The sequence below is a fragment of the Trichomycterus rosablanca genome, chromosome 4 (genome assembly GCF_030014385.1).
Source record: "Trichomycterus rosablanca isolate fTriRos1 chromosome 4, fTriRos1.hap1, whole genome shotgun sequence".
Lineage (NCBI taxonomy): Eukaryota > Metazoa > Chordata > Actinopteri > Siluriformes > Trichomycteridae > Trichomycterus > Trichomycterus rosablanca.
In genome coordinates this window covers 55,241,281-55,268,998 of record NC_085991.1, presented here as the reverse complement: position 1 = coordinate 55,268,998, position 27,718 = coordinate 55,241,281, and the positions used below count along the sequence as shown (strand labels likewise).

Sequence of the window (27,718 nt, the reverse complement as noted above, 5' to 3'; positions counted from 1 at the left end):
GACAACAATAAATTATAAAATACAAAGACCCATCTCAATTAGACAAAAAGGTCTGATTGTGTATATTATTTGTAAATTTGCATCTAGAGTGGTGCGGCACGGTAGCTAAGTGGGTAGCACTGTCGCCTCACAGCAAGGCGGGACGGTCCGGGTCCTTTCTGTGTGGAGTTTGCATGTTCTTCCCGTGTCTGTGTGGGTTTCCTCCGGGTGCTCCGGTTCCCTCCCACAGTCCAAATACGTGCAAGTGAGGTGAATTGGAGATACTAAATTGTCCAAGACTGTGTTGGATATAATCTTGTGAACTGATGAATCTTGTGTAATGAGTAACTACCGGTTCTGTCATGAATGTAACCACAAGTGTAAAACATGACGAATAAACCCTAATAAATAAAACAAAATAAACAAGCATCTAGAGTGAAACAACACAACATCAACGAAGCATCACTCAACAAAATATAAATGAAAATGTGCAAAACAAAAAGAAAAATCAGCATCCAGGTGACAGTATCAGGAGCCGGATCCCGTCGTTCACTTTAAAGAGCCGACTCTTAGAGCCGAGTTGTTCGCGACCGACTCATCACTAATACATACTTGAATATCAAGGAGCAGAGAGGACGCGGCATTAGCGGAAACTAGGGGCTGTGTCTCAATCCACACACACTAACCCTACACTGTGTGCTCTAAACACTAGTTTCACCACTGGTTGACAGATAATGTAGCACCCTATGTAGTGTACGTGGCTGTAATTGGAACATTAGAATCACAAACTTGATGTTGTAATATTTTGTTCGTGGGTCAGAATATTTGTACAACAAAGGACAAAATATTTTGATTTAAATATTTAAAAACATGCTGTTTTGGGTCATGAAGAAGCACAAAGTACACGGCATTAGCGGATAATGTAGGGCTGTGTCCCAATCCACACACAATAATACGACACTGTGTGCTCAAAACATTAGCTTCACAATTGGTTGACAGCTAATGTAGTACACTATGTAGTCTGACATAATATTTTGGCTCAAATATTTAAAAACATGCTGTTTTGGGCCATGAAGAGCACAAAGTACACGGCTTAACAGAAACTAGAGGGCTGTGTCCCAATCCACACACAATAACCCTACACTGTGTGCTCAAAACATGTGCCAATGTAGCACACTATGTAGTGTACATGGCGGTAATTGGAACACAGCAGCTCTCCTCTGCTCCGTGTTCAGCCTAATGTAATAAATAGAGTTTTAAGTTGATATACAGTATATACTGCCTGGACCAGAATAAAAATAAAGCTTTACTGCATGTTTCAGCTGTATTAATTCTATTTGAACCCAAACTGATTGACTGAGCAGCTCATTTAGTAAACAATCAGTGGTCGTGGAACAGCGTTACTGGCTCTGAGTGTAAATAAAAGTGGTTTTTTTATACATGGACCACGACAGAGGTGCTGATTTTGGGATGTAAACTGTGCTGGAGGCTTGACAGGGCGCTGCGTCTCCGCTCGTCACCACCAGGCGGCGCTCCGGAGCCCTGCGGTCTGGGGTCTATTGTGGAGGCGCTGGTGTGAATGGGGACTCACTTCCTGGAGAGCTGTGACGCCATCGCCGGGTCTGCATGGAGCGTCATACTGTACCGTGTTCATTTAGGCACTGCGTCTGATTTTATCTGATCAACCGGTGTGTCTGATGTGAGGAGAATAAAGAGCGAATCGGGACGTGCACCGCGAGTGTGTGTGTGTGTGTGTGTGTGTGTGCGGTGGTGTATCCGCCGCATCTCCATCAGTCCTCCAGCGCCCATTCAGCTCTGATATTAATCATCATCATCATCATCATGGTGATAAAGGTGGACTTTGAGGAGTGTGTGAAGGACTCACCCAGGTTCAGGTAAGTGTGTGTGTGATATCAGTGCATGTGTTCCTCAGGTTACCTGTTCATAACCTGCTGGATGTGATGATGATGATGGTGGTGATGATGCTGATGATGCTGAAGGCCCTGCAGCAGCTTCAGGGATGCATGATTAGATGAACGCGTTTCCTCCTCTCTGACTCTAAATGCTTCATTTATTATTTTATTATTCTGTTATTGATTATATCTGATCATCTGATCTGCTTCCATCTCATAACAAACGTTCAGACTGTAACAGACTGCAGCTTCATGCTTTCTTACATTCAAATATCGTGGATCAAGTCAAAGAATCACACAATATATAACTAAAATAATAAAATAGAACTATTCATTCATTCCTTATCTGTTTCACCGACGCTTAATTCAGTTCAGGGTCGCGGTGGGTCCACGTCACTGGGTGAAAGGTAGGAAACACCCTGGACATGTCGCCAGTCCATCACAGGGCATAAATGTTATTATTATTATTTATAATCATTATTTATAATCTGTGGAGCTGGATTACAATCTCACTCCACTTTCGCTGTCTGTTAGGAGTTTGGCATGTTCTCTGTCTCCTTTGGGTACTTCAGTTTCCTCCCACCTTACAGTAACATGATGTTAATGATGATGTTAATGATGTTAATGATGATGTTAATGATGATGTTAATGATGATGATGGTGATGATGATGATGTGCAGGGCTGCTGTAGAAGATGTAGAGGGCGACGTCGGGGAACTGGAGTCCAAACTGGACAAGGTGAGCACCCATGTTTCCATTCCCAGTGTTTACTCATCCCAGTGTTTACTCATCCCAGTCTTTACTCATCCCACTGTTTACTCATCCCATTGTTTACTTATCCCAGTGTTTACTAATCCCAGTGTTTACTTATCCCAGTGTTTACTTATCCCAGTGTTTACTCATCCCAGTGTTTACTTATCCCAGTGTTTACTCATCCCAGTGTTTACTTATCCCAGTGTTTACTCATCCCAGTGTTTACTTATCCCAGTGTTTACTCATCCGTGTTTACTTATCCCAGTGTTTACTTATCCCAGTGTTTACTCATCCCAGTGTTTACTCATCTCAGTGTTTACTTATCCCAGTGTTTACTCATCCCAGTGTTTACTTATCCCAGTGTTTACTCATCCCAGTGTTTACTCATTTCAGTGTTTACTTATCCCAGTGTTTACTTATCCCAGTGTTTACTTATCCCAGTGTTTACCTATCCCAGTGTTTACTCATCCCAGTGTTTACTTATCCCAGTGTTTACCTATCCCAGTGTTTACTCATCCCAGTGTTTACTTATCCCAGTGTTTACTCATCCCAGTGTTTACTCATCCCAGTGTTTACTCATTCAAGTGTTTACTCATCTCAGTGTTTACTTATCCCAGTGTTTACTCATCCCAGTGTTTACTTATCCCAGTGTTTACTCATCCCAGTGTTTACTCATTTCAGTGTTTACTTATCCCAGTGTTTATTCATCCCAGTGTTTACTTATCCCAGTGATATACTCATCTCAGTATTTACTCATCCCACTGGTTTACTCAACCTGCTGATTCATAACAGGGTTTGATTTTATTCAGTGAATAAATTCTCCATGATGACAGTGTGTAACAAATCACAGGAAATTCATCATTTCATTAATGCCTGAAACATACTTCAAAAATGTTGGGACAAAATAAGAGTGAAGAGACCTGTCCCATATTTAATTTACTGAACGTGTGTGTGTGTGTGTGTGTGTGTGTGTTGCAGTTGGTTAAGCTGTGTATCGGAATGATCGATGCAGGACGAGTCTACAGCCATGCTAACAGACAGTTCATTAACGGGATCAGAGACTTAGCGCTACAGTCCAGCAGTGATGATGTCATCGGGGTAAGAGACGCTTCGTCCTCTGTGAAGGACACGAACACAGGAACCCTCTTTATACAGGGCACCAGTCCTTATTTAGGGGTAATACAGAGCAGCCAGAAAAGTGTGGAATAAAATCCAGAACCTCTCGAACCGTTCTGCTTTGTACCACCCACTTTACCACCTGGGTCACCCTGCCACCCCTTATAGAGGCATTGATATTTTCTCCCAAAAGTTTGTAATAACATATAAAGTATAGAAACAGTTTGGTGGATCTGTCGGTATTTACGATCTTTCTGTAACGTTTAACGATTGTTGTTTTTTCTCTCTCTTCAGTCCAGTTTAGCTGCGTTTGCTGAGACTCTGCAGGAGATGAACAACTATCACACTGTAAGCTCTGTGTGTGTGTGTGTCTGTGTGTGTGTGTGTTTATATTGACACTATATGTATGTTGGGTTATATAGGGTCACATTAGTCTGGTGGAGTAAAGTGTAGTGAAGTACAGTTGTAATGAAGTAAGGTTGTAGTGAAGTACAGTGGTAGCGAGGGACAGTTGTTGTGTAGTGATGTACAGCTTGTAGTAAGAATGGTTGTAGTAAAATACAGTTGTAGTGAAGTACAGTAGTGGTGAGGGATGGTTGTAGTGAGGGACAGCTGTAGTGAGTACAGTTGTAGTGAGTACAGTTGTAGTGTAGTAATGTACAGTTGAAGTGAGAATGGTTGTAGTGTAGTAATGTACAGTTGTAGTGAGTACAGTTGTAGTGTAGTAATGTACAGTTGAAGTGAGAATGGTTGTAGTGTAGTAATGTACAGTTGTAGTGAGTACAGATGTAGTGTAGTAATGTCAGAGTCAGAGAGGTTTTATTGTCATTTCAGCTACATACAAGTACATATTGAAACGAAACAGCGTTCCTCTAGGATCACGGTGTAACACGGTACAAAAAGTGCAAGACAATACAAAACACTGTAAATACAACAATAATACAAAAAATCCTATAATAAATAACTACAAAAGATATTCCTAATTATCCCTAATCTAAACAAGTAATTAGAAGACAGGACTAAAGACAAGTGTTAGTACATGATGGTGAATAGATGGTACAATGGTTCATGAGGTAGTGACATGTTGTACATTAGCAGCGTAAAATTGGCAATGCAGATAAGGTGCCTAAAAAGTAAATAAGGTGCAAAAATACAAGTAAGGTGCAGAAATTACTTGTGCAGTTCCAGGAGGTGTGCAAAAAATGCAAGTAACATAATCAATACAGTTCAGTGTGTGGCAGCAGAACATTTCCGGAGGAAATTGTTACAGTACTGAGTTTAGAAGTCTGATTGCCTGAGGGATAAAACTGTTACACAGTCTGGTTGTGTTAGTCCGGATGCTGCGGTATCGTCTCCCAGACGGGAGCAGAGTAAAAAGTCCATGTGATGGATGGGTTGGATCGTCCACAATGCTGAGAGCTTTGCGGATGCAGCGGGTGTTAAAAATGTCCGTGAGAGATGGAAGAGCGACCCCGATGATCTTTTTAGCTGTCCTCACTACTCGCTGTAGAGTCCTGCGGTCCGACGCAGTACAATTTCTGAACCAGACAGTGATGCAGCCGCTCAGGATGCTCTCGATCGTTCCTCTGTAGAACGTGGTGAGAATGGGGGGTGGCAGATGAGCTTTCCTCAGTCTTCTCAAAAAGTAGAGACGCTGCTGGGCTTTCTTGGTGATAGAACTGGTGTTGAGGGTCCAGGTGAGATTCTCCTCCAGATGAACACCGAGAAATTTGGTGCTCTTGACGATCTCAACAGATGAGCCGTCGATGTGCAGTGGGGAGTGGTCCCTTAGTGTCTTTCTAAAGTCAATGACCATCTCTTTGGTTTTATCCACGTTCAGAGACAGGTTGTTGACTTGGCACCAGTTCGTTAGATGTTGTACCTCCTCTCTGTACGCTGACTCATCGTTGTTGCTGATGAGTCCCACCACAGTTGTGTCGTCTGCAAACTTAACGATGGAATTCGAGCTGTGCATTGCTGTACAGTCGTGCGTAAGCAGAGTAAACAGCAGTGGACTGAGCACACAGCCTTGGGGAGCGCCGGTGCTCAGTGTGGTGGTGCTGGAGGTGTTCTTACCGATCCGGACGGACTGAGGTCTCTCAGTCAAGAAATCCAGGATCCAGTTGCAGAGAGAGGTGTTCAGGCCCAGCGTGCTCAGCTTTCCAATTAGATGCTGAGGAATGATGGTGTTGAATGCTGAGCTAAAGTCTCCTGTTGTAGTGAGTACAGTTGTAGTGTAGTAATGTACAGTTGTAGTAAGAATGGTTGTAGTGTAGTAATGTACAGTTGTAGTGAGTACAGTTGTAGTGTAGTAATGTACAGTTGTAGTGAGAATGGTTGTAGTGTATAAATGTACAGTTGTTGTAAAATATTGCCTATTCAGCAATATGTAGAAGTTTGAAAAATAGCTGGTAATAGATGGTTATGCTATCGTGATGCTGTGCCCATTAAAACACATAGGACAGAAAGTGAATAGATTGATAAGTTCCTTTTATTGCCAGTTACACAAACAGTTCCATTTACTTGAACATTAGGTGCAAAGTTGAAATTGGATGCAAGTACATGAAGGAATGGATGAAGGAATGGCTGAAGGAATGGATGAAGGATTGGCTCAAGGCATGGATAAAGGAATGGAGAAATGGATGGTTTTCACTAAATAAATACAAAGAACAAATTAACAAACATAACAGTGCAACATAACTAATAACTATACATATCAAGGAATATAATTACCATCCTATTTTAAACAATGAACTCAAGAAATAGTAGCAAACAAACTTACTTTACACACATCCAAATCAGGAATAGGCCTCATGGCACCTTACACAATTAGTGTGCTTAAAGAAAATGGCTGACTGCACCTTTTAAATACTAAGCCCCACCCTTTCCTGGAGCAAGGGCTTCTGGGGTTTGGAGTCCTTTTCTGGAGTTTTTTACAGCCGCCCCTCAATATGTGCATGCATATTGACTAAAAATAAAAACGATTAGGAGAAGGAAGAATCATCAACATCAGCCATTGAGTTCAAAGGAATAAGACGTACGATTGGTCTGATATAAGTCTTGCCTTGTACACTTACTTCAGCTGTACGGACTTGCCCATCAGAACTTGGGATGACTCTGGTGAGTTTGCCTATAGGCCACATACCTCTTGGTTGCTGGGGGTCCATGACCAGTACCACTGTTTGGTTTACTGGATTTGTCGTCAGTTGTTTCCATTTATTTCGGAGTTGCAGGTTAGGGAGGTACTCTCTGATAAAGCGGTTCCAAAAATGATCTGCCAGGATTTGACTCTGTTGCCATCTTCTTCTTTTCAATTTAGTAGTTTGTGCATAGATGGCTTGGGGTAGGGATGCATCCCGCCGCCCCATGAGGAGAATATTTGGGGTGATGGGATCTGGGTCAGCAACATCAGATGATACATAGCCTAAGGGTTTGGAGTTCAACATACCTTCTATCTCCACAAGTACTGTTTTCAGTACTTCTTCAGTCACTGACTGGTTGCCTAAAACAGTTCGTAAAGCTGTTTTGATTGATCTGATTTCTCTTTCCCAGGTTCCGCCAAAGTGTGGAGCATTAGGAGGGTTGAACTGAAAGTGGATTTGATGTTTGGCTAGTAATGTCTGAAGATCAGGGCTGAGGGCTGCAAAAGCTTCTTTCAGCTCTTTACTTCCACCTTTGAAGTTTGTCCCTTGGTCTGACCATACTTCATAAGGACATCCTCTTCTGGCAATGAATCGTCTCAGTGCCATCAGGAAACTGTCTGTATCAAGGTTATTAAGCAAGTCAATATGAATACATCTCGTTGTTTGACACTTGAAAAGTATACCCCATCTCTTTTCTGTTTTACGGCCATGACTTACTGTGAAAGGTCCAAAACAGTCCATTCCTGTTGACCAGAAGGGAGGTTGCCAGATACGTAGTCGAGAGGTTGGCAGGTTTGCCATTTGAGGGTTGATTGGTTTTGCTCGCCATCTTCTACATTTCACAGCTTGTCTTCCACGTAGAATCCAATAATGCCTTCGGATCTCTGAAAACACACGTTCTGGACCAGAGTGAAATAGAATTTCATCATAGTGTTTGATCAAGAGTCTAGTTAAAGGATGATTAGGATCTAGCACTATTGGATGTAAAACATCAGGTTCAGCATTATTTAGTTGTCTTAATCTACCACCTACTCTTATCAGATTGGCATGCTGATCATGTTCTGGAGCTAGAGCTGATAACCTGCTGGAATTAGAAATAGGTTGATTCGTTGTTAAGGCTTTCATCTCATCTGGGAAACTTTCTTGTTGGGCTTGGGACAACAACAGTGTTTCTACTTGTTTTCTGGTTAAGTTTGTAGTTGTTTGAGTTAAGGACTGATAAGCATCTTCAACTAAGTTGTTCCAGTTTGTGTACTTGGTAACATCAGGCAGCGGAGTAGAGGAGGTAAGTTCTGCATGACCACAGAATTGTTTTCTCAATTCAGCTTTGTCAACTGTGTCAGGACAAGAAGGGATACGTGGCCATTCATCCTGAGGTTTCTGGAGAAAGGCTGGGCCACAATTCCATCTGGAGGGAATAGCTAAGGAGGATAAACTAAGGCCTCTAGTTATATCATCTGCTGGATTATTCTTTGAGTCTACGTAGCGCCAAACATCTGGGGTAGTGTGTTCTAGAATTTCTGTCAAACGATTGGCTACAAAGGGCTTATAGCGACAGGATTCTGACTTTATCCATGTTAAAACTACCATAGAATCGGACCAGAGGATAGTACGAGTCACTGGAAGCGTCAGTTCAGACCACAGAAGTTTGGCTAGCTGTATCCCTGACACAGCAGCTAACAACTCTAGACGAGGGATAGACACTGTTTTCTTGGGTGCCACTCTGGATCTGGCCATTAGAAAGGATATATGGGCATCTTCTGGAGCACGTTCTATCCTAAGATATGCTACTGAACCATATGCTTGTTCGGAAGCATCACAGAAGATATGAAGTTCACTTACGTCTCCACTTCATCCAGTCCATCTAGGTAGTTGAATTCGATGCAGTGATGGCAATTCCTCTTCCCATTGTTGCCAGGCTCGATGTAAAGCATCAGGTAGAAGCGGATCATCCCATTCTCTTTTCTTGGACCACAATTGTTGAAGAATGACTTTGGCTCTGGTAATGAAAGGACTAAGGTAACCTAGGGGGTCATACTGAGTGGCTAGTACTCTGTACACATTTCTCATTGTTAGAGTTTGATACTTCACAGGGCGATACTTATAGCCAAGGGTGTCTGAAGTGCAATTCCATGTCAGTCCAAGTGTTCCTTCAAGTGAGTCCTCTGCATCCTGATTCAACAGATGAACTGTACTGTTTGCAAGAGCATCTATGGGAAGTTGTGCTACAACTGAAGGGTCGTTACTTGCCCATTGGCAGATATCAAAGCCACCTTCTGCCAGGATCTCCCTCATCTTAGTGATGAGCTCTTTAGCTTGGGCTGAGTTCTGTAAAGATTTCAAACAGTTATCAACATAGAAGGAATTCAGAACTGATTCCACTATGTCTTCATCTGCTCTAGGATGTGTTTGGACATGCCTTTGAAGTGCATAAATAGCACAACAGGGACTACATGTTGTGCCAAAAGGTAACACTTGCCATTCATAAGTCAAAGGCACTTTAGTGGTCTGATCTCGCCATAGGAACCTGGTAAAAGGTCTATCCTTGGGGAGAAGTCTAATCTGGTGGAACATTGCCTTAACATCTCCACTAATGGCAATGGGATGTTCACGGAATCTAAGGAGAACACCAATCAGTGTGGGGCCTAGGATAGGTCCTGGAAGGAGATTTTCATTAAGAACATAGTTTTTATAGAGAAAGGAAAAGTTGAAAACAATACGGTACTTTTGATTGTGTTCAACAAGATGATGGGGTACATACCAGGATACAGGGGATTCGGTTTCTTGTTCTAGGGGGACTAAAGAGATGTATCCTGACTCTTTCAGTCTCTGGATTTCTTTATTATAGATTTCAATCAGGTTAGGATTTCGTCTCAGCCTTTGCTCTGCTCTTCGGAGTAGGGGGGGGACAGCCTCTTTGCCAGAGTTGAAAGCCACTGAACTGTCCTTCCATAAAAGGGGAGTTGCATACCGTTGTATGCCATTCACTTCCACTGTGGTCGTTTCCTCATCCAACATTACTTGTGCTCTTTTGTCTTGTTTGGATCGAGTTGCTTCCTTCTCATTTTGATAGGGCAGGATATCAACTTGCCATAACTTCTCTACATTCTGCATGAGTTCTTTAGAGGAAGAGGTAGAAACAAACATGCACTTTGTTTTGCTTTTCACTTTGTGAAGATAAGTTGGTCCTTGCAGGGTCCATCCCAATTTTGTGTGGATGGCGACAGGAGTTCCAGGAGGACCGGTTCTCACCTTTTCTATAGCTGTTATGAGGTGGGAATTGTCTGCACCGATAAGCAGTAATGGAGTAATATGGTCAAAGTCTGGCAGGGGTAAATCTTCCAAGTGTTGGTAATATCTCTTGATGTATTGCATTGGATAACTGTGCTCAGTTAATGCAAGGTGTGAGGATGTGAATGCTCCCTTGATTATATACTGCTCAGAGGGATTATGAGCTGCAGCAATGTTAAATGTCACTGATGACCCTTGGATTTGCTCAATGCCTTGGCGGATGGTGTGGAGTTCTAGAACTTCTGGTGTTCCTTCCAGCTGTAATATCTCTGCAGCTTGTGACAATATCATTGTGCGTTCTGAGCCATCATATAGGAGGGCATATGCTTGACAGGACTGACCTTTATGACTTAGAATAACATTCACCAATTTGAGGAGTACTTTGGGGGAATAACTCTGAGGATTCAAATAGAATACTTTGGATGCTGAGTGTTGAGGAGAAGGATCATTCAGCTTTGTGTTCACTTGGTGTAGGACTCCTAAGTGTGTACCTTGGCACTTGGGACATGGTTTCTTGAGGGTACAATCTTTGGCTTGATGGTGTCTTGCACATCTCCAGCATAACCCATTGCTCCTGATCCACTCCTTTAGATCACTGGCGCTTAACTGCTTGATTTTGGAGCAGTAAGTGATACTGTGGCCTTCTTCATTACAATAGGGACAACATTGGGAACTTCTTGCTCTCTCCTGTGCTTGGATTGGGGACTTAACATGCTCTTTGGTATGTTGGAAGAAGGAGGAGGTAGGATTCACGTGAGCGATCACTCGTCGGTGCGGCTTCATATAGGTAGGAGGTCTAGTAGGCTTGGAATAATCACTGTTGTTAAAGACACCAGTTGCTAAGGCTTGGCATTGTGCTTCTCCTTGAAGCCAATCACTAAAGGCTATAAGGTTGTGTTGCACATGGGGGTGGTGTAGTTGAGCATACCGTGCATAATTTGCAATTTGATCTGTTGGTAGTTTACTTAGGAGCTGCTGGACGTGGGATGAGCAGGAAAGTTCTGCTGCTCCAGCTCCATGACCAAGGGACTGCAGCATACCAACTAAAGATCTCACTCTAAGAGCAAAAGCATAGAAGCTCTTTGAGTCTCCTGGACGTAATCTAGGAAGTTGCAAAATAGACGATATCTCTCTCATAACTAAATGGTGGGGCTGGCCATATTGTTGCTCAAGGGCTGCTATTGATTTAGTATAAGGATGTGGGTCATAAGCATAAGAAAGAGCTATATGGCGAGCAGAGGGCAGCAAAAGGTGATCTAACAGGATGTGATACTTGAACATCTCAGGTTCATGTGGAGAAACTAGATTATCCAATGCCATTTTCAGCATGACAAATTCATATGGGTCATCACTGTTAAAATCAGGGAAGGAAGGAGTTACTGTACGGGGAGAGTAGTGAAAGCCGTAGTCTGTAGTGGAGGACTGGGTAAACTGAGGCTGAGGCACAGGAAGGCTCTGTAAAGGAGCAGACAAGGATTGTGCTCCTGATATATGGCCAGACTGAAGGTCATAAGAATTAGATAAATGATTGGGCTGGCTTATTGAACTAGGCTGAAACTGGGCCATAGGAGGAGAAGGCAGCACACCAAGCTGGGTGACTAACTGGGGTACAGGATTAGGTTGGGTAACAGGAGGGTGAGGAGGCACATAACTAACTTGTGGAACAGGCTGAAGTGAGGAACTAGATTGAGAATTGGGATGAGGCAACACACTTGGCTGGGAAGTCGGTACTGGATAAGGAGACGAAGAGCTGGCTTCAGGAGGAAGGTAAGGTAAGGTTAATCTTGGAGGGGCTGAACAGGAGCCTCCAGCTCTTGGTTGGAGCCGTTTACAAGGATCTACAAATTCTACACAACTGTGGGGTCTTACTTTACAGTGCGATTCATCTTCATCTGAATCAGATTCTTCAATATGGGAACTAGAGGACTGGGAAGCTGGGACTGAACATACTGATTCAGAATCTCTATTATGGCTATACATGGATTCCATTTTATCCACTAAACATTGAACAGTTTCTTTGAGATTCTGTACCTCTTCTTGTAGAACCTTGATGTGAAAATCCTGAGGGTGTGCAGGAGGAGGTGGTTGCTGGTAAGAGTCCAGGAATACTTGCTCTCGGTTTCCATTTTTAGGACGGGTAGTCAAAGGCCTTGGGAGCGATGAACTTGACTCCTTTGTGCGGTCAGGTCCCACTGAATCCGTTTGGTACTGTTCAAGATAGCTGGGGAGTTTCCTCTGTCGTGTAGACTGTCTGTTCACTTTGTCCATCTCCATCATAATAACAATCCCGGGTTACGGCACCATGTAAAATATTGCCTATTCAGCAATATGTAGAAGTTTGAAAAATAGCTGGTAATAGATGGTTATGCTATCGTGATGGTGTGCCCATTAAAACACATAGGACAGAAAGTGAATAGATTGATAAGTTCCTTTTATTGCCAGTTACACAAACAGTTCCATTTACTTGAACATTAGGTGCAAAGTTGAAATTGGATGCAAGTACATGAAGGAATGGATGAAGGAATGGCTGAAGGAATGGATGAAGGATTGGCTCAAGGCATGGATAAAGGAATGGAGAAATGGATGGTTTTCACTAAATAAATACAAAGAACAAATTAACAAACATAACAGTGCAACATAACTAATAACTATACATATCAAGGAATATAATTACCATCCTATTTTAAACAATGAACTCAAGAAATAGTAGCAAACAAACTTACTTTACACACATCCAAATCAGGAATAGGCCTCATGGCACCTTACACAATTAGTGTGCTTAAAGAAAATGGCTGACTGCACCTTTTTAAATACTAAGCCCCACCCTTTCCTGGAGCAAGGGCTTCTGGGGTTTGGAGTCCTTTTCTGGAGTTTTTTACAGTTGTAGTGAGTACAGTTGTAGTGTAGTAATGTACAGTTGTAGTGAGAATGGTTGTAGTGTAGTGATTTACAGTTGTACTGAAGTATGGTTGTAAGGATGGTTGTAGTAAAGTACAATTGTAGTGAGGTACAATCGTTGTAGTGTAGAACGATTGTGGTGAAGGCCAAAAGTAAGTGGACGCCGTACCACGAGCTTGTTGGACGTTCCATCAAAAAACCAGTGACCATAACCTTATAACTGGGAATGCTTTCACAACAGTTTTAAGTGCATTATTTGGAATTTGTGACCATTAGGTCAGAGGAGAGTTTGTGATGTTGGAAGAGAAGGCCTGGCTCACAACTGATGTTCCAATTCATCCCGCAGGTGTTCAGTGTGGTTGAGGTCAAGGCTCTGTGCAGACCACCAGAGTTCCTCCACACCAAACTCATCACACTCCACCATGTCTTTATTTGTGGAGCTTTTATTTGGATGTGGCTGAAACACCTGAACTTGATAATGAGGAGAGGTGTCCACATACTTTTGGCCTTGTTGTGTATTATATTAAATATTGTATCTAATATTTTACATGTTTTTTTATCCAGATTTTATTCGATCAGGCTCAGCGGTCGGTGAAATCTCAGCTCCAGACCTTCGTGAAGGAGTAGGTCCTTTATCTTCATTTCTCAGTAGTGTAACAGTACCAGTAAAACCCAGAGCACCTCGCGTCCGAGTGTTTCTGGACCGTCGTATGAACTGTGTTGTGAATATTTTTGGGTCTCAGGGATCTGAGGAAATTTAAGGAGGTGAAGAAACAGTTTGATAAAGCCAGTGAGGAGAAGGAAGCAGCTCTAGTGAAAAACGCTCAGGTTCCCCGAACCAAGCAGCACGAGGTGGACGAGGCCACCAACATCCTCACCACCACCCGCAAGTGCTTCCGCCACGTCGCCCTCGACTACGTACTGCAGGTTAGCGCACTTAATTACAACCGGTTATCAGGGCATGATGCCATCATACAGTCTCATGGAGTTATTAGGTGTTGTACCTGGGTCACAGTAGGTTCTATTGGGTTATATATGAGTCTGGTGGAGTAAAGTGTAGTAAAGTTGTTGTACTGTTGTAGTGTAGTGATGTACAGTTGTTGTGAAGAATGGTTGTAGCGAAGTACGATTGTAGTGTAGTGAAGTACAGTAGTAGTGAAATACAGTTGAAGTGAGGTATGATTGAAGTGAAGAACGGATGTAGTAAAGTATGGATGTTGTGAAGTGCAGTTGTAGTAAAGTACAGTTGTAGTGAAGGACGGTTGTAGTAAAGTACAGTTGTAGTGAAGGATGGTTGTAGTGAAGGAGGGTTGTAGTCAAGGACCATTGTTGTAGTAAAGGATGGTTGTAGTGAAGTACAGTTATAGTGAAAGACAGTTGTAGTAAAGGACTGTTGTTGTGAAGTACAGTTGTAGTGGAAGACAGTTGTAGTGTAGTGAAGTATGGTTGTAGTGAAGTATGGTTGAAATGATGGATAGTTGTAGTAAAGTACAGTTGTAGTGAAGTACAGTTGTAGTGTAGTGAAGGACAGTTGTAGTGATGTATGGTTGTAATGAAGTATGGTTGTAGTGAAGTATGATAGTAGTGAAAAATGGTTGTAGTGAAGGATTGTTGTAGTAAAGTACAGTTGTAGTGAAGTATGATTATTGTAGTGAAGGACAGTTGTAATGAAGGATGGTTGTAGTGAAATATGATTGTTGTAGTGAAGTATGATTGTTGTAGTGAAGTACAGTTGTAGTAAAGTACAGCTGTAGTAAAGTACAGATGTGGTGCAGTATGCCCTGTTGTTAAGTACAGTTGTAGTGCAGTATGGTTGTGCAGTACAGTTGTAGTGAAGGATGGTTGTAGTGAAAAACGCTTGTAGTGAAGGATGGTTGTAGTGAAGTACGATTGTTGTAGTGTAGAATGATTGTGGTAAAGTACGACTGTAGTGAGGGAGGGTTGTAGTAAAGTATGATTGTGGTAAAGTACGACTATAGTGAGGGACGGTTGTAGTGTAGAATGATTGTTGTAGTGTAGAATGATTGTGGTAAAGTACAACTTTAGTGAGGGACAGTTGTAGTGAAGTATGATGGTTGTAGTGTAGAATGATTGTGGTAACATACGACTGTAGTGAGTGACGGTTGTAGTGAAGTACGACTGTAGTGAAGTATGATTGTTGTAGTGTAGAATGATTGTGGTAATGACTGTAGGGAAGTACGACTGTAGTAAAGTATGACTGTAGTGAGGGACGGTTGTAGTGAAGTATGACTGTAGTAAAGTATGATTGTTGTAGTGTATAATGATTGTGGTAATGACTGTAGTGAGGGACGGTTGTAGTGAAGTATGACTGTAGTAAAGTATGATTGTTGTAGTGTATAATGATTGTGGTAATGACTGTAGTGATGTACGACTGTAGTGAAGTATGACTGTAGTAAAGTATGATTGTTGTAGTGTAGAATGATTGTGGTAAAGTATGCCTGTAGTGAGGGACGGTTGTAGTGAAGTACGATTGTTGTAGTGTAGTATATTATCTGTAAAAGCTACACTGTAAACATCTGCATATTTTTTATTTTTTTCAGATCAACGTTCTTCAGTCTAAGAAGCGACTGGAGATCCTGAAATCAGTAAGAGTTCTATAAATAACTGAACTAATACCTACACCGTTATACAGCTGTTAGTGATGGGTACAACAGACACACCTGAGTAATAACAGGGGTGTCCACATACTTTTGGCTCTGTAGTGTGTTTGAGGATGTTAATGTAGGAGATTATAAATGAAGCTGTTTGTATTTTGCAGATGTTGTCCTTCATGAACTCCAACCTGAGCTTCTTCCAGCAGGGATACACCATGTTCACTGATCTACAACCACTGATGAAGCAGCTCGGGGGACAGGTACACACACACACACACACACACACACACACACACACACACACACACACACACTGTCCAGAGAAATTGGGACACAGATATTGAGATATTAGGAGAGTAAATCTTGCCTTCTACCAGCTTCCCCAATCAGTGGGCCAAAACCAACACCATTCATGTTTCATCAAAACAGTTATTAGAGATTTTTATGAGGTAAATGGGAATTCTGTGAGTGTAAATGGGAATTCTATAAAGTAATTGAAAGTCTGTGAGGTAAATTTTATAAGTATAAATGGGGCCAGTCATATAAGTATGAGAGGGGCCAGTGATAGCTCAGTGGTTAAGGTACTGGACTAGTAAACAGAAGGTTGCCGGTTCAAGCCCCGCCACCACCAAGTTGCCACTGTTGGGTCCCTGAGCGAGGCCCTTAACCCTCAATTGCTCATCGTGTTCAGCTCACTGTGTAAGTCGCTTTGGATAAAAGTGTCTGCTAAATGCTGAAAATGTAAATGTAAATGGGAATTCTATGAGGTAAATGATGGAAATTCTATGAGTATAAATGGTAATTCTATGAGTGTAAATGTAAATTTTATGAGATAAATTGGAATTCTGTGAGTGTAAATGGTCATTCTTGAGGTCAGTAGAAATTCCGTGAGTGTTTTCGTTTGTTTATTATTAGCTGGATCAGCTGGTTGTCGACTCAGCAAAAGAAAAAAGAGACATGGAGCAAAAACACTCAGCTATACAACAACAGGTAACACACACACACACACACACACACACACACACACACACACACACAATAATTATCCAGGTAAAAGTACTAATGTTCTCATGTTCTTTATTTTGTTCTGTGCTGGTTCTGATGGACCTGCTGCTCCAGGCTGCACTGCAGGTACCTACTGCCCTACATCCTACAGTTCATCTGTTCTGTCTGTGATTGATCAGCACGTTTAGAATGAAGTGTGTGTGTGTGTGTGTGTGTGTGTGTGTGTGTGTGCAGGACTTTTCGTCGGAGGACTGCAGGCTGCAGGTCAGTGTGGATTGTGATGATGGAGTGATGATGGAGGGGTATCTGTTCAAACGAGCCAGCAACGCCTTCAAAACCTGGAACAGGTACAAAATAACGTCCGTGCAGTTCAGATCAAACGTTTTACATTTCTTAAAATATATATGACAGAAATTGGTTATACCCTTAAGCCGTTTCCACCTCTGGTTGGATCTTTGACCTCTCTATCTCTAGACTTGTTGCTTTTCACTACTGTCCACATATTTTTAATTGAGTTGTGGTCCAGACTTTGTGAAGGCACTTTGTGAACCAGCAGTTTAATCAGCCTGATCAGCCATTCCAAACCAGGTCTATGTTTGTTCTCTAAAGCGTAATACTACAACCACCACACTTTACAGTAGGTACAGCGCTGTTGAGTTGAAATGTCGTGAATCGTATCGCATCGTGGGTAAAGTGTATCGTTACATCCCTACAAACGACACATCAAAACAAAACACAAAACAAACGGAATTAATGAAATTGGTGGCGATCTGGTCCCACTGTGGCTGGTGTAACGTAAAGTCTCCACAAGAGGGCATTTGTTTTCATTTTTGTCATATGTCTGTTAAAAATTAGTTTATTAAATCGTTACTATTTTCCGCTGCAACCCATTGTTTTGGCTCAACCCTGATCTAGTCCACTGCTATCAGCTGGGGGGTGGGTGGGATGATGGAACAGCCTAGCTATTAGGAGGTGCGCATGTTAGTGCGCTCTTAGTTCTGGTCCCAAGCCCGGATGCAATAAGGAGTGTTGAATCAGGAAGGGCATCCAGAGTAATGAGGTACGCCTGGTGGCGACGCCTACATATACCAGCTGTGGGTGACCGAATCCCAGCAGAGATGTGTGATGTGATAACACACTCCTGGTGTTGGACAGTATGAACGTTACTCTCGCTGTACTGCTCTGCTTTCAGGCGCTGGTTCTCCATTCAGAACAATCAGCTGGTCTATCAGAAGAAGTTCAGGGTGAGCAGAGTATAACACACACACACACACACACTTCACATGTTAGTGTGTATCATGTCGAGATTACACTGGGTGTGTGTGTGTGTGTGGATCAGGATCATCTGACTGTGGTGGTAGAAGATCTGCGGCTCTGTACAGTTAAACAGTGTGAAGATGTGGAACGGCGCTTCTGTTTCGAGGTCGTTTCTCCTAACAAGTAAGTGTGTGTGTGTGTGTGTGTGTGTGTGCTGGGGGTCTATAGATGTATAATTATCAGGAGATTATTATGATTACGTGATTTACTTTAGCAGAACAGAGGTAAGCATTAAGGTTTGGCTCCTACAGGACATTGACTCAGCCAGGGGTGTCCAAACTTTTCTTGGATGTCTCTGAACTAAGGGGTCAGATTTGGTGAGACAGCAGGTAGTGTGGGTGCTGCACAGATCCAGGAGAGGGTGGATTGGCTGCTTTAAGTTGCCACTTGAAGTAAATGAGTGACCTGTGATGAGTCCTGCTCAGACGTGGTTTAGTCTCCTCACTGAATTCCGTCCAGCACAAGCAGTGATCTTGTCTTCTCACACAGTCCAGAAGAGACCATGTTACCTACTGTGGCAACCTTCCAATGTTAATCAACGAAGTCGACTAAACCATTAATAACACTGTTTTCCTAACAACGTGTGTGTGTGTGTGTGTGTGTGTGTGTGTGTGTGTGCGTGTGTGTGTGTGTATGTGTAGGAGCTGTATGCTACAGGCTGACTCGGAGAAGCTGCGTCAGTTCTGGACCAAAGCTGTACAAACCAGCATCGCTACAGCGTTCAGAGAGAACGGAGATGAACCTGTAGCTGTGAGTAACAACCACACCCACTCCATATAAGGAGAGAGAGTTCTAGAACCTGTAGGAAGAGCGTCTGTGAGCACAGCCAGCATGTAGTGTGAGAAAGGAAAGTTCTAGAACCTTTTGGAAGAGCATCTGTGAGCACAGCTAGCACATAGTGTAAGGAAGGAAACTTCTAGAACCTGTAGGAAGAGCGTCTTTGAGCACAGCCAGCATGTAGTGTGAGGAAGGAAAGTTCTAGAACCTGTAGGAAGAGCGTCTGTGAGCACAGCCAGCATGTAGTGTGAGGAAGGAAAGTTCTAGAACCTGTAGGAAGAGCGTCTGTGAGCACAGCCAGCATGTAGTGTGAGGAAGGAAAGTTCTAGAACCTGTAGGAAGAGCGTCTGTGAGCACAGCCAGCATGTAGTGTGAGGAAGGAAAGTTCTAGAACCTGTAGGAAGAGCGTCTGTGAGCACAGGCAGCTTATTAAACGATTCTGGATGCTAACACTGATACGATTTGAACGTTCTGTTGATTCTGCAGCGTTTGGAGCGGGAGGCGTCTCTATCTCTGGGCAGTCTGGACTCGGTGGGCGAGCCGTGCCGCCCCGCCCGGGCCGACAGCGCCCTGCACCGGGTCCTGTCCGTTAAAGGGAACCAGAACTGCTGTGACTGTGGGGAGGCGGAGCCACTCTGGGCCAGCATCAACCTGGGCATCACCCTCTGCATCGCCTGCTCCGGCATCCACAGGTACAACTCAGATATGACGGCTGCAGCATGATCCAGAAGAGTTGGGACGGGCATGCTTACCACTGTTACGTCACTTTTCCTTTTGTTAGTGTCCTGTAATGGTTCGGGAACTGTGGACACCAGTTGTCGTGGGTGTGAAAGTGGAATTTTACATTTATATTTTCTGCATTTAGCAGATGCTTTTATCCAAAGTGACAGTATATTATCTAAGCAATTGAGGGTTAAGGGCCTTGCTCAAGGGCCCAACAGTGGTGGGGCTTGAACCAGCGACCTTTTGATTACTAGTCCAGTACCTTAACCACTAGGCTACACCTGCCACTGGAATAAATTCCACTTACATGATAAAATACGTCAGCTGATAATCAGTCTGGGTTCTCCCCCATAGTGCTCCATATGTTGGGAGACAGGTCTGGATTGTTCTCTCTTACTACAAAGCCTCACTTTTTCTGACACCTGCAGAAGGTGGCTTGGCATAATCTTACTAAAACAAGCTGGTACGTTCAATCCCATTGGCACTACCGCCCCCCAGATTATGACAGCTGCTGGATTTTGAACTAAACTCCTGAATTCCTTGCCATTATTCGTTTGTTCTTACTGGTTTGATTACCGTCCACAGACCCTTTTCTTCATTCCACAAACTTTCCAGTCTTGCACTGCACCGTCCCAACTTTTTTGGAATGTATCGCAGGCATCAAATGAGGAATTATGTAAAAAGCAATCCACATTTTTCTTTGTGATGTTTAATTATTTGTAACAGACACTTCACACATCATGGTTCTCTGTTCTTGCATTTTACGTTCTGTCCCAACTTTTTTGGAATTAGGGTTGTAGAATGATCGTACCCTGAGTAACCCCACACTGTCCCTGTTTGTTTCCCATGTTTCCTGCAGGAGTTTAGGAGTTCATAACTCGAAGGTCAGATCTCTGACTCTGGACTCGTGGGAACCAGAACTTCTGAAGGTGAGTCAGGAGTTCCACTTCATCTTCACCACCCCAAATCTTCATCTTCTTCTTGGTTTTTGAACCGAGCTCTTCTTCATGTCATGCTGGAACACAGCTGGAAGGGCCCTTCCCTAAACTGCTGCTTGTAATTTCCTTTAAATTTGACAAGAATTATGTGGACACATGACCATACGCTTGTTGGATATTCAGTATTCGATATTTAAACCACAGGGTTTGTTCCTACGTAGCTGAAGGAGCATTTGCTGGATGAGGGTTAGGGTTAGGGTTAGGGTTGGGATGTATAGTACTTCAGACACTGGTCTCTAATACAGTAAACATTTCTACTATATGTGCACAATATTACGGCACAGCAGGTAGTGTTGGTGCAGCACAGCTCCAGGGTTCCTGAGACCCGGGTTTGATCCTGGCTGCTACTGTGTTACTGTGTGTCTGGTGCCAACCCTCTTGACTGGGCACCAGTCCATCACAGAGACCCATGTAGGAACAAACCCAGGACCTCAGGTACCATGATGCCGTGCAGCACCCACTCTACCAGCCGTGCCCATGCCGTCATCGCTCTTCCCTCCGCTCACATGTGTGTGTACCTGCTCTAGCTGATGTGTGAGCTGGGGAACCAGCTGATCAATCAGATCTACGAAGCTCGACGAGAAGAAATGGGCTGGAGGAAACCACAGCCGGGGGACTCCAGGTACCCACACTTTCACTGCATCACCGGTTGCATGCACCCAGGGGGGCGGGATTCGGATGATCGGGTGTACCTGGCGAGCTAAAGGAGGGTGATGAGTGTAGAAGATGAACCCAAGTACAGCAGACTTGACATGTTTATTCTATTTCTGCATTTCCCCCCTTTATTCCCAATCTAGTCATATCCAGTTCCCCAGTTGTATCTCTGAGGAGAGCTGTACCTTACACACGCCCCCTCTGACAAGTATTTTACAGCCAACGGTTCTCACAGGGATCAGAACCATGTACGAGAGACGCACTGCTCTCCATTATTCATCGTCTCGGTGCAGTACCTCAACCAGCCAGCAGTTGCCACAGTTGCAGCAGTGATGACGAATCTCTTCCACAAATGCGCCAGGCCAGCTAGTAACAGAGCTGAAATCTGAACTTGCGAGCTCGAGACCCCAGCACTGGTGGGCTAGCGTGTCACAGGGGCGCCTACCTGTGACATTACTCAGCATAAAAGATGCAGAGATCCTAATTCATGTCAAGTCAAGTCAAGTTTATTTATATAGCGCTTTTTACATTGGACATCGTCTCAAGGCAACTTTACAGAATCCAGGACCAACAGACCAAAAACCCCTGTTGAGCAAGCCGAGGGCGACAGTGGCAGGAAAAAAACCCTTAATAATACAGGAAGGAACCTTGAGAGGAACCAGACTCAGCAGGGACCTCCATCCTTCTTGGGTAAAAGTTATAACTAGCAAAAAATAAATGGAGTTCATTATTTAGTCGAGTCTGTGATAAAGTCTGTAGTTCTGGACATTTTTGGTGCAAACACGCCAGGATACCGTCACAACTAGTAGGAGCAGCACTGTTGGCACTGTAGACTTCACTTGCAGGATTTAATCTCGAGAGGGTAAACAGGTTTCCGTCAGAACCACTTCGAGAAACAACAGAAGATGTAGTTAAATATAAGTTTTACAGAGAGTTTTAGACTCCGGCAGCCCTAATTATTACAGCATAACTAAAAGGGAGAGCGAGCAGGTAACAAGGTCATGAAGGCTTTCACAGGACATCAGCGCCCATCTCCATCACCATCAAACCTGAGTGATCGGATAAGAGAGGCAGAACGACAGCAACCCAACATCCCTGATCAAGAACCCCCAAGCTCTGCGCCTCTGTCTATAGTCGGGTGGGCAGCCTAGGGGTCCTAGAGGTCAGAAATTGGGCAAACATGAGAGCATGTTCTAATTCATGCCTTTGTAACTTCAAGACTGGACGACTGGGACGTCCTGTTCACTGGTCTTCCTTCCAAAACCACTGCTGTACCTACTCACACCAAGACACCTTCCCATATCACCACCATTCTGTTCAGGGTCCACTGGTTACCCATCTTCTCATCTACAAAGCTCTCCATCATCCTGTACACCCTGGGAAGTACCCTTAGATCCTCAAACCACTTTGGAACTCAAAATGTTCAAGTCTTTGACCTTTTCCTCCAGTCCTACCCTCCTAGTCCTGCTCTTGTATATTATTGTAACGTGTACTTTTAGTGTAATATGAAAAAATCATCAGTGCTTCATCTCCTCACCTTGCTGTTCCAGGCAGGACATGGAGGCCTACATCCGGGCCAAGTATGTGGAGAGGAGGTTTGTACGAAGGCAAGACTCCCAGGAGCAAAAGTCAAGGGTCACGATGCTGAGTAAACAAGACAAGCGAATGAAGGGGAGCATGGAGTTCCTGCCACCCCGTCCACCACCTCCCACCCCGAAGATCCGAGCCCCATCCAACAGCTCAGGTAGGTTCACCTGCTCATGTGGTTTAATAATGAGCACCTTTGAGCAGCCAGACTTTCATTTTAAATCTTCTGGTACTTGATGGAGTCCATGATCGGTCTGGTCCAGAATCACTGGGTGCAATGCAGGATGCCAATCCATCACCGAGGCTGGGCTACTCTCTCCCTCAGACACAGCCAATCATGTCTGGATGTAGACACCCAACCAGCCGATAGCTTTGCTGGGGATTTGAACCCTGCATCCCAGGAGTAGAGCGCCACCTGAGCGCCCCCTAGCCACACTTTATGTTCTCATGTTTGTAATAAATTGAGCAGTGACGTGTGCTTCATATGACGGGCGTAATGACTCAAATTCTGCCTTTTCTGCCCTTGATGTGCACCGCTCTTGGTGAACAGCGTCCCTCAGTGGTCAGGAGGTGCGCCGTGACTCGCTCTTCTGCCCCGACGAGCTCGATTCTCTGTTTTCTTACTTCGACACGTCGTCAAAGCTCCGGAGCCGTAAGTATCCGACATTTAATCGAACCTCATTAATGTTCGTAAGGAGACGTGAAGTGTGTAGACGTCGTTTCTCGTCTGTCTGTTTGTACCCACAGTAAAGAGTGCGGACAGCGGCATCCAGAACAGCACTGACGGGAGCAGAGAGATGCTCAGCTCACCGTCCTGCACCAGCCTTACCGAACCAGGTTTGAACCTCTGACCTTCACCCTCACAGTTCCCCCCATTCACAAATCATTAAAATGGTACAAACGGCATGCTTGGTATATCCATGATAAAAAGACACAGCTTTTAATATACACTATATTATAAACTATATTATAAACTATATTATAAACTACAGTATATTATACACTATATTGCCAAAAGTATTCGGTCGTCTGCCTTCACACTCATATGAACTTGAGTGACTCCCATTCTTAATCCACAGGGTTTAATATGATGTCGCCACCCTTTGCAGCTATAACAGCTTCAACTCTTCTGGGAAGGCTTTCCACAAGGTTTAGGAGTGTGTTTATGGGAATTCTTGACCGTTCTTCCAGAGGCGCATTTGTAAGGTCAGACACTGATGTTGGGCGAGAAGGCCTGGCTCACAGTCTCCGCTCTAATTCATCCCAAAGGTGTTCTATCTATCGGGTTGAGGTCAGGACTCTGTGCAGGCCAGTCGAGTTCTTCCACACCAAACTGGCTCATCCACGTCTTTATGGAGCTTGTGCTTTGTGCACTGGTGCGCAGTCATGTTGGAACAGGAAGGGGCCATCCCCAAACTGTTCCCACAAAGTTGAAAGCATGAAATTGTCCAAAATCTCTTGGTGTGCTGAAGCATTAAGAGTTCCTTTCACTGGAACTAAGGGGTCGAGCCCAACTCCTGAAAAACTCCTGGAAACCCGTTCCATGAAGCTCTACACACTGTTCCTGAGCTCATCTGAAGGCCACATGAAGTTTGGAGGTCTGTAATGATCGACTCTGCAGAAAGTTGGTGACCTCTGTGCACTATGTTCCTCAGCATCCGCTGACCCGCCCTGTCATTTTACGTGGTAACACTTGGTGGCTGAGTCGCCGTCGTTCCCGATCACTTCCACTTTGTTATACAAGCACTGACAGTCGACTGTGGAATATTTAGTAGTGAGGAAATTTCACCACTGGACTTGTTGCACAGGTGGCATCACGGTACCACGCTGGAATTCACTGAGCTCCTGAGAGCGACCCGTTCTTTCACTAATGTGTGTAGAAGCGTCTGCATGCAGAGGTGCTCGGTTCTATACACCTGTGGCCACGGAAGTGATTGGAACACCTGAATTCAGTGATTTGGATGGGGGAGTGAATACTTTTGGCAATATAGTGTATTATTTAGCCCTCTGACCGACTGTGACCCCTTGTTTCATTGTTATTTAATGAATTAATGACATGTTGTGGATATTGCACTTTATTTTTGGTTGAAATGAAGCAGCTTTACAGCATCCAGGACCAACAGACCCTTGATCAAACAGACTGAGCAGCAATGTGTGTTTCTGTGGTGCAGATCTACACGAGGTGGAGTCTCAGCGTGATTCTCCGCCGGTTCTCTCTGAGGTGACGGAGTGCTCTCCCAGTATGCTGCTGTACTGGGCCTCCTGTACCTCCAGTTTAGCTGACATGGTCGAGGCGTTTGCACTCGGCGCCGACGTCAACTGGGCCAGCGTGGAGGATCAGAGCCGAACGCCACTGATACAGGCCGTACACGGGGTGAGCGGGCATCTACTTCCTGTCTACTCAGGGCGGGACTGGGATCGGTATTCAGACTTGGGATTTGGGCTTGTTCCATCCATCACTGCACCAGTTATGATTTACCACCAGTTTTTAAGCTGGATGCCCTTCCTGATGCCCCCTTCCTTATTATCCAGGCTTGGGACCTGCACTGAGGGGGAACTTATGGCTATGTTCATGTAACACCAAATCAATTGTGTATGTGTGTCCAGTGTTTTATTCACCGTCTCTGAGAAAGTGTACATCAGTACCGCTAATAATAATAGTGTGTGTGTGTGTGTGTGTGTGTGTGTGTGTGTTTTCAGGGCTCGTTACTGACCTGTGAGTTCCTGCTGCAGAATTCGGCTAATATGGATCAGCAGGACGCTCGTGGCAGAGCCGCCTTGCACCACGCGGCCATGCTGGGACACACAGGGTACACACCTACACACACACACACACACACACACACACACACACATACTGGTATGTTAGCATCATTAGAGTTAAGCATGTTCTCCGTCTCTCTCTGTGTTCTGATCTGTGTTGTTGGTTTTATTCAGACTGGTGTGTCTGTTTCTGAAACGTGGAGCCCGTCATGCCGTCACAGACGTGGACGACAGGAGTCCTCTATCCATCGCCATGGATACCACCAATGCGGACATCATCACCTTGTACGCAACACACACACACACACACACACACACACACACACACTGACCCCAATATTATGCCGTTAGTGTCGTTATTACTCCTGCACTTCTGATACACACCGATCAGCCATAACATTAAACCCACCTCCTTGTTTCTACACTCACTTATAGAAGCACTTTGTAGTTCTACAATTACTGACTGTAGTCCATCTGTTTCTCTGCATGCTTCAATGGTCAGGACCCACCACAGAGCAGGTATTATTTAGGTGGTGGATGATTCTCAGCACTGCAGTGACACTGACATGGTGGTGGTGTGTTAGTGTGTGTTGTGCTGGTATGAGTGGATCAGACACAGCAGCGCTGCTGGAGTTTTTAAACACCGTGTCCACTCACTGTCCACTCTATTAGACGCTCCTACCTAGTCGGTCCACCTTGTAGATGTAAAGTCGGAGACGATCGCTCATCTATTGCTGCTGTTTGAGTCGCTCATCTTCTAGACCTTCATCAGTGCTCACAGGACGCCGCCCACGGGGCGCTGTTGGCTTGATGTATTTGGTTGGTGGACTATTCTCAGTCCAGCAGTGACAGTGCGGTGTTTAAAAACTCCAGCAGCGCTGCTGTGTCTGATCCACTCATACCAGCACAGCACACACTAACACACCACCACCATGTCAGTGTCACTGCAGTGCTGAGAATCATCCACCACCTAAATAATACCTGCTCTGTGGTGGTCCTGTGGGGGTCCTGACCATTGAAGAACAGGGTGAAAGGGGGTAACAAAGCATGTAGACTACAGTCAGTAATTGTAGAACTACAAAGTGCTTCTATATGGTAAGTGGAGCTGATAAAATGGGCAGTGAGTGTAGAAACGAGGTGGTTTTAATGTTATGCTTCATTGGTGTATGTTGTAAGCCAGGACTTCTCATCAGTGCCAACCTTCACTAATGTTTTCTTTTGACCGAATGGCTCCTCATTCCCTTAGATACACTCCCAAATCTTGTGGCAATCTTTTTTTATAAGGGGTGGGTTTGGGGCGACTCCATATTAATGCTTGGCAATGGGATGTTTAACGACTTTTTAAGCCAATCAAATCGTGAGGTTGATTTATTTTAGGACGCAGCTGATCATGCTCTTCGCTCATTCTCAGGTTGCGGATGGTGAAGGTGAACGATGAGATGCGTGAATCGCTGGACCAGTCGGTTCAGTTCTCGCACTCTCAGAGTCAGTCGGATCAGCAGTACAGGAAGTGCTTACAGGATTTCATCAACCAGCAGCTGGACGAATGCTAACACGCGCCAACACGCCGCCGATACCGAGCGGAGCTGCCGAATTACCACCTCAGTACCTCACCTGCACAAATTACCGTATATTCCAGAGTACGAGGAGCGGATACTGCAAGCTGTATTTAACACGTCTGGAATCAGCTGGTGTTACACTGTGCGACAATCAGATCGACGATCTGATGTTGCTAATGCAGAAATCATGAAAGATCATTTTATTTATTTATTTATTTATTGGTGCTCGCCGTAATTAGTTCTGACTGTAAAATTTGGATAAAAATCTAGCAGTGTGGCGCCCAAGTGGCACTATTGGCAGTGCCTGCAGCAAATATAAATTGGCCACCGTGTCTGCTGGGCGGGATAACCGGACTAAGTGGGTCGGGTCTTTACAATTACATTTACATTTTTAGCATTTAGCAGACGCTTTTTATTTAAAACGACTTACATTACTGGGACAGTACACAGTCTAAGCAATTGAGTGTTAAGGGCCTTGCAACCTGGCACTGGTGGGGCTTGAACCAGCAACATTCTGATTACTAGTCCAGTACCTTAACCGCTTGGCTACACTGTCCCTACAGTCTTGTAAAAGCTGTGTAAGGATCCTGATTAGCAAATAAAGGCACCTGTGCCGAAAGCATGGGT

General features: G+C 44.2%; 1 protein-coding gene across 1 annotated transcript; it reads left to right on the top strand.

Annotated features, from left to right (window-relative positions):
• Nucleotides 1-1,688: 1,688 nt before the first annotated feature.
• Nucleotides 1,689-27,331, top strand: acap2a (ArfGAP with coiled-coil, ankyrin repeat and PH domains 2a). Its single transcript, XM_062993473.1, has 24 exons — nucleotides 1,689-1,874; nucleotides 2,573-2,630; nucleotides 3,624-3,743; nucleotides 4,056-4,109; nucleotides 13,658-13,716; nucleotides 13,837-14,020; nucleotides 15,655-15,699; nucleotides 15,873-15,968; nucleotides 16,624-16,698; nucleotides 16,828-16,839; nucleotides 16,948-17,060; nucleotides 17,906-17,957; nucleotides 18,053-18,153; nucleotides 18,672-18,780; nucleotides 19,294-19,499; nucleotides 20,390-20,459; nucleotides 21,056-21,150; nucleotides 22,733-22,926; nucleotides 23,320-23,421; nucleotides 23,517-23,606; nucleotides 24,941-25,143; nucleotides 25,470-25,579; nucleotides 25,707-25,817; nucleotides 26,944-27,331. The coding sequence occupies exons 1-24, from the start codon at nucleotides 1,822-1,824 to the stop codon at nucleotides 27,083-27,085; spliced, it is 2,454 nt and encodes an 817-aa protein (XP_062849543.1). The 5' UTR covers nucleotides 1,689-1,821; the 3' UTR covers nucleotides 27,086-27,331.
• Nucleotides 27,332-27,718: the final 387 nt, after the last annotated feature.

Bases quoted from the DNA above. Each gene is read 5' to 3' on its own strand.
- acap2a (XM_062993473.1), top strand. From the start codon at position 1,822: ATGGTGATAAAGGTGGACTTTGAGGAGTGTGTGAAGGACTCACCCAGG. The intron at 1,875-2,572 runs GTAAGTGTGTGT...GATGATGTGCAG, and splicing joins AAGGACTCACCCAGGTTCAG to GGCTGCTGTAGAAGATGTAG. The intron at 15,700-15,872 runs GTAAGAGTTCTA...TGTATTTTGCAG, and splicing joins GACTGGAGATCCTGAAATCA to ATGTTGTCCTTCATGAACTC.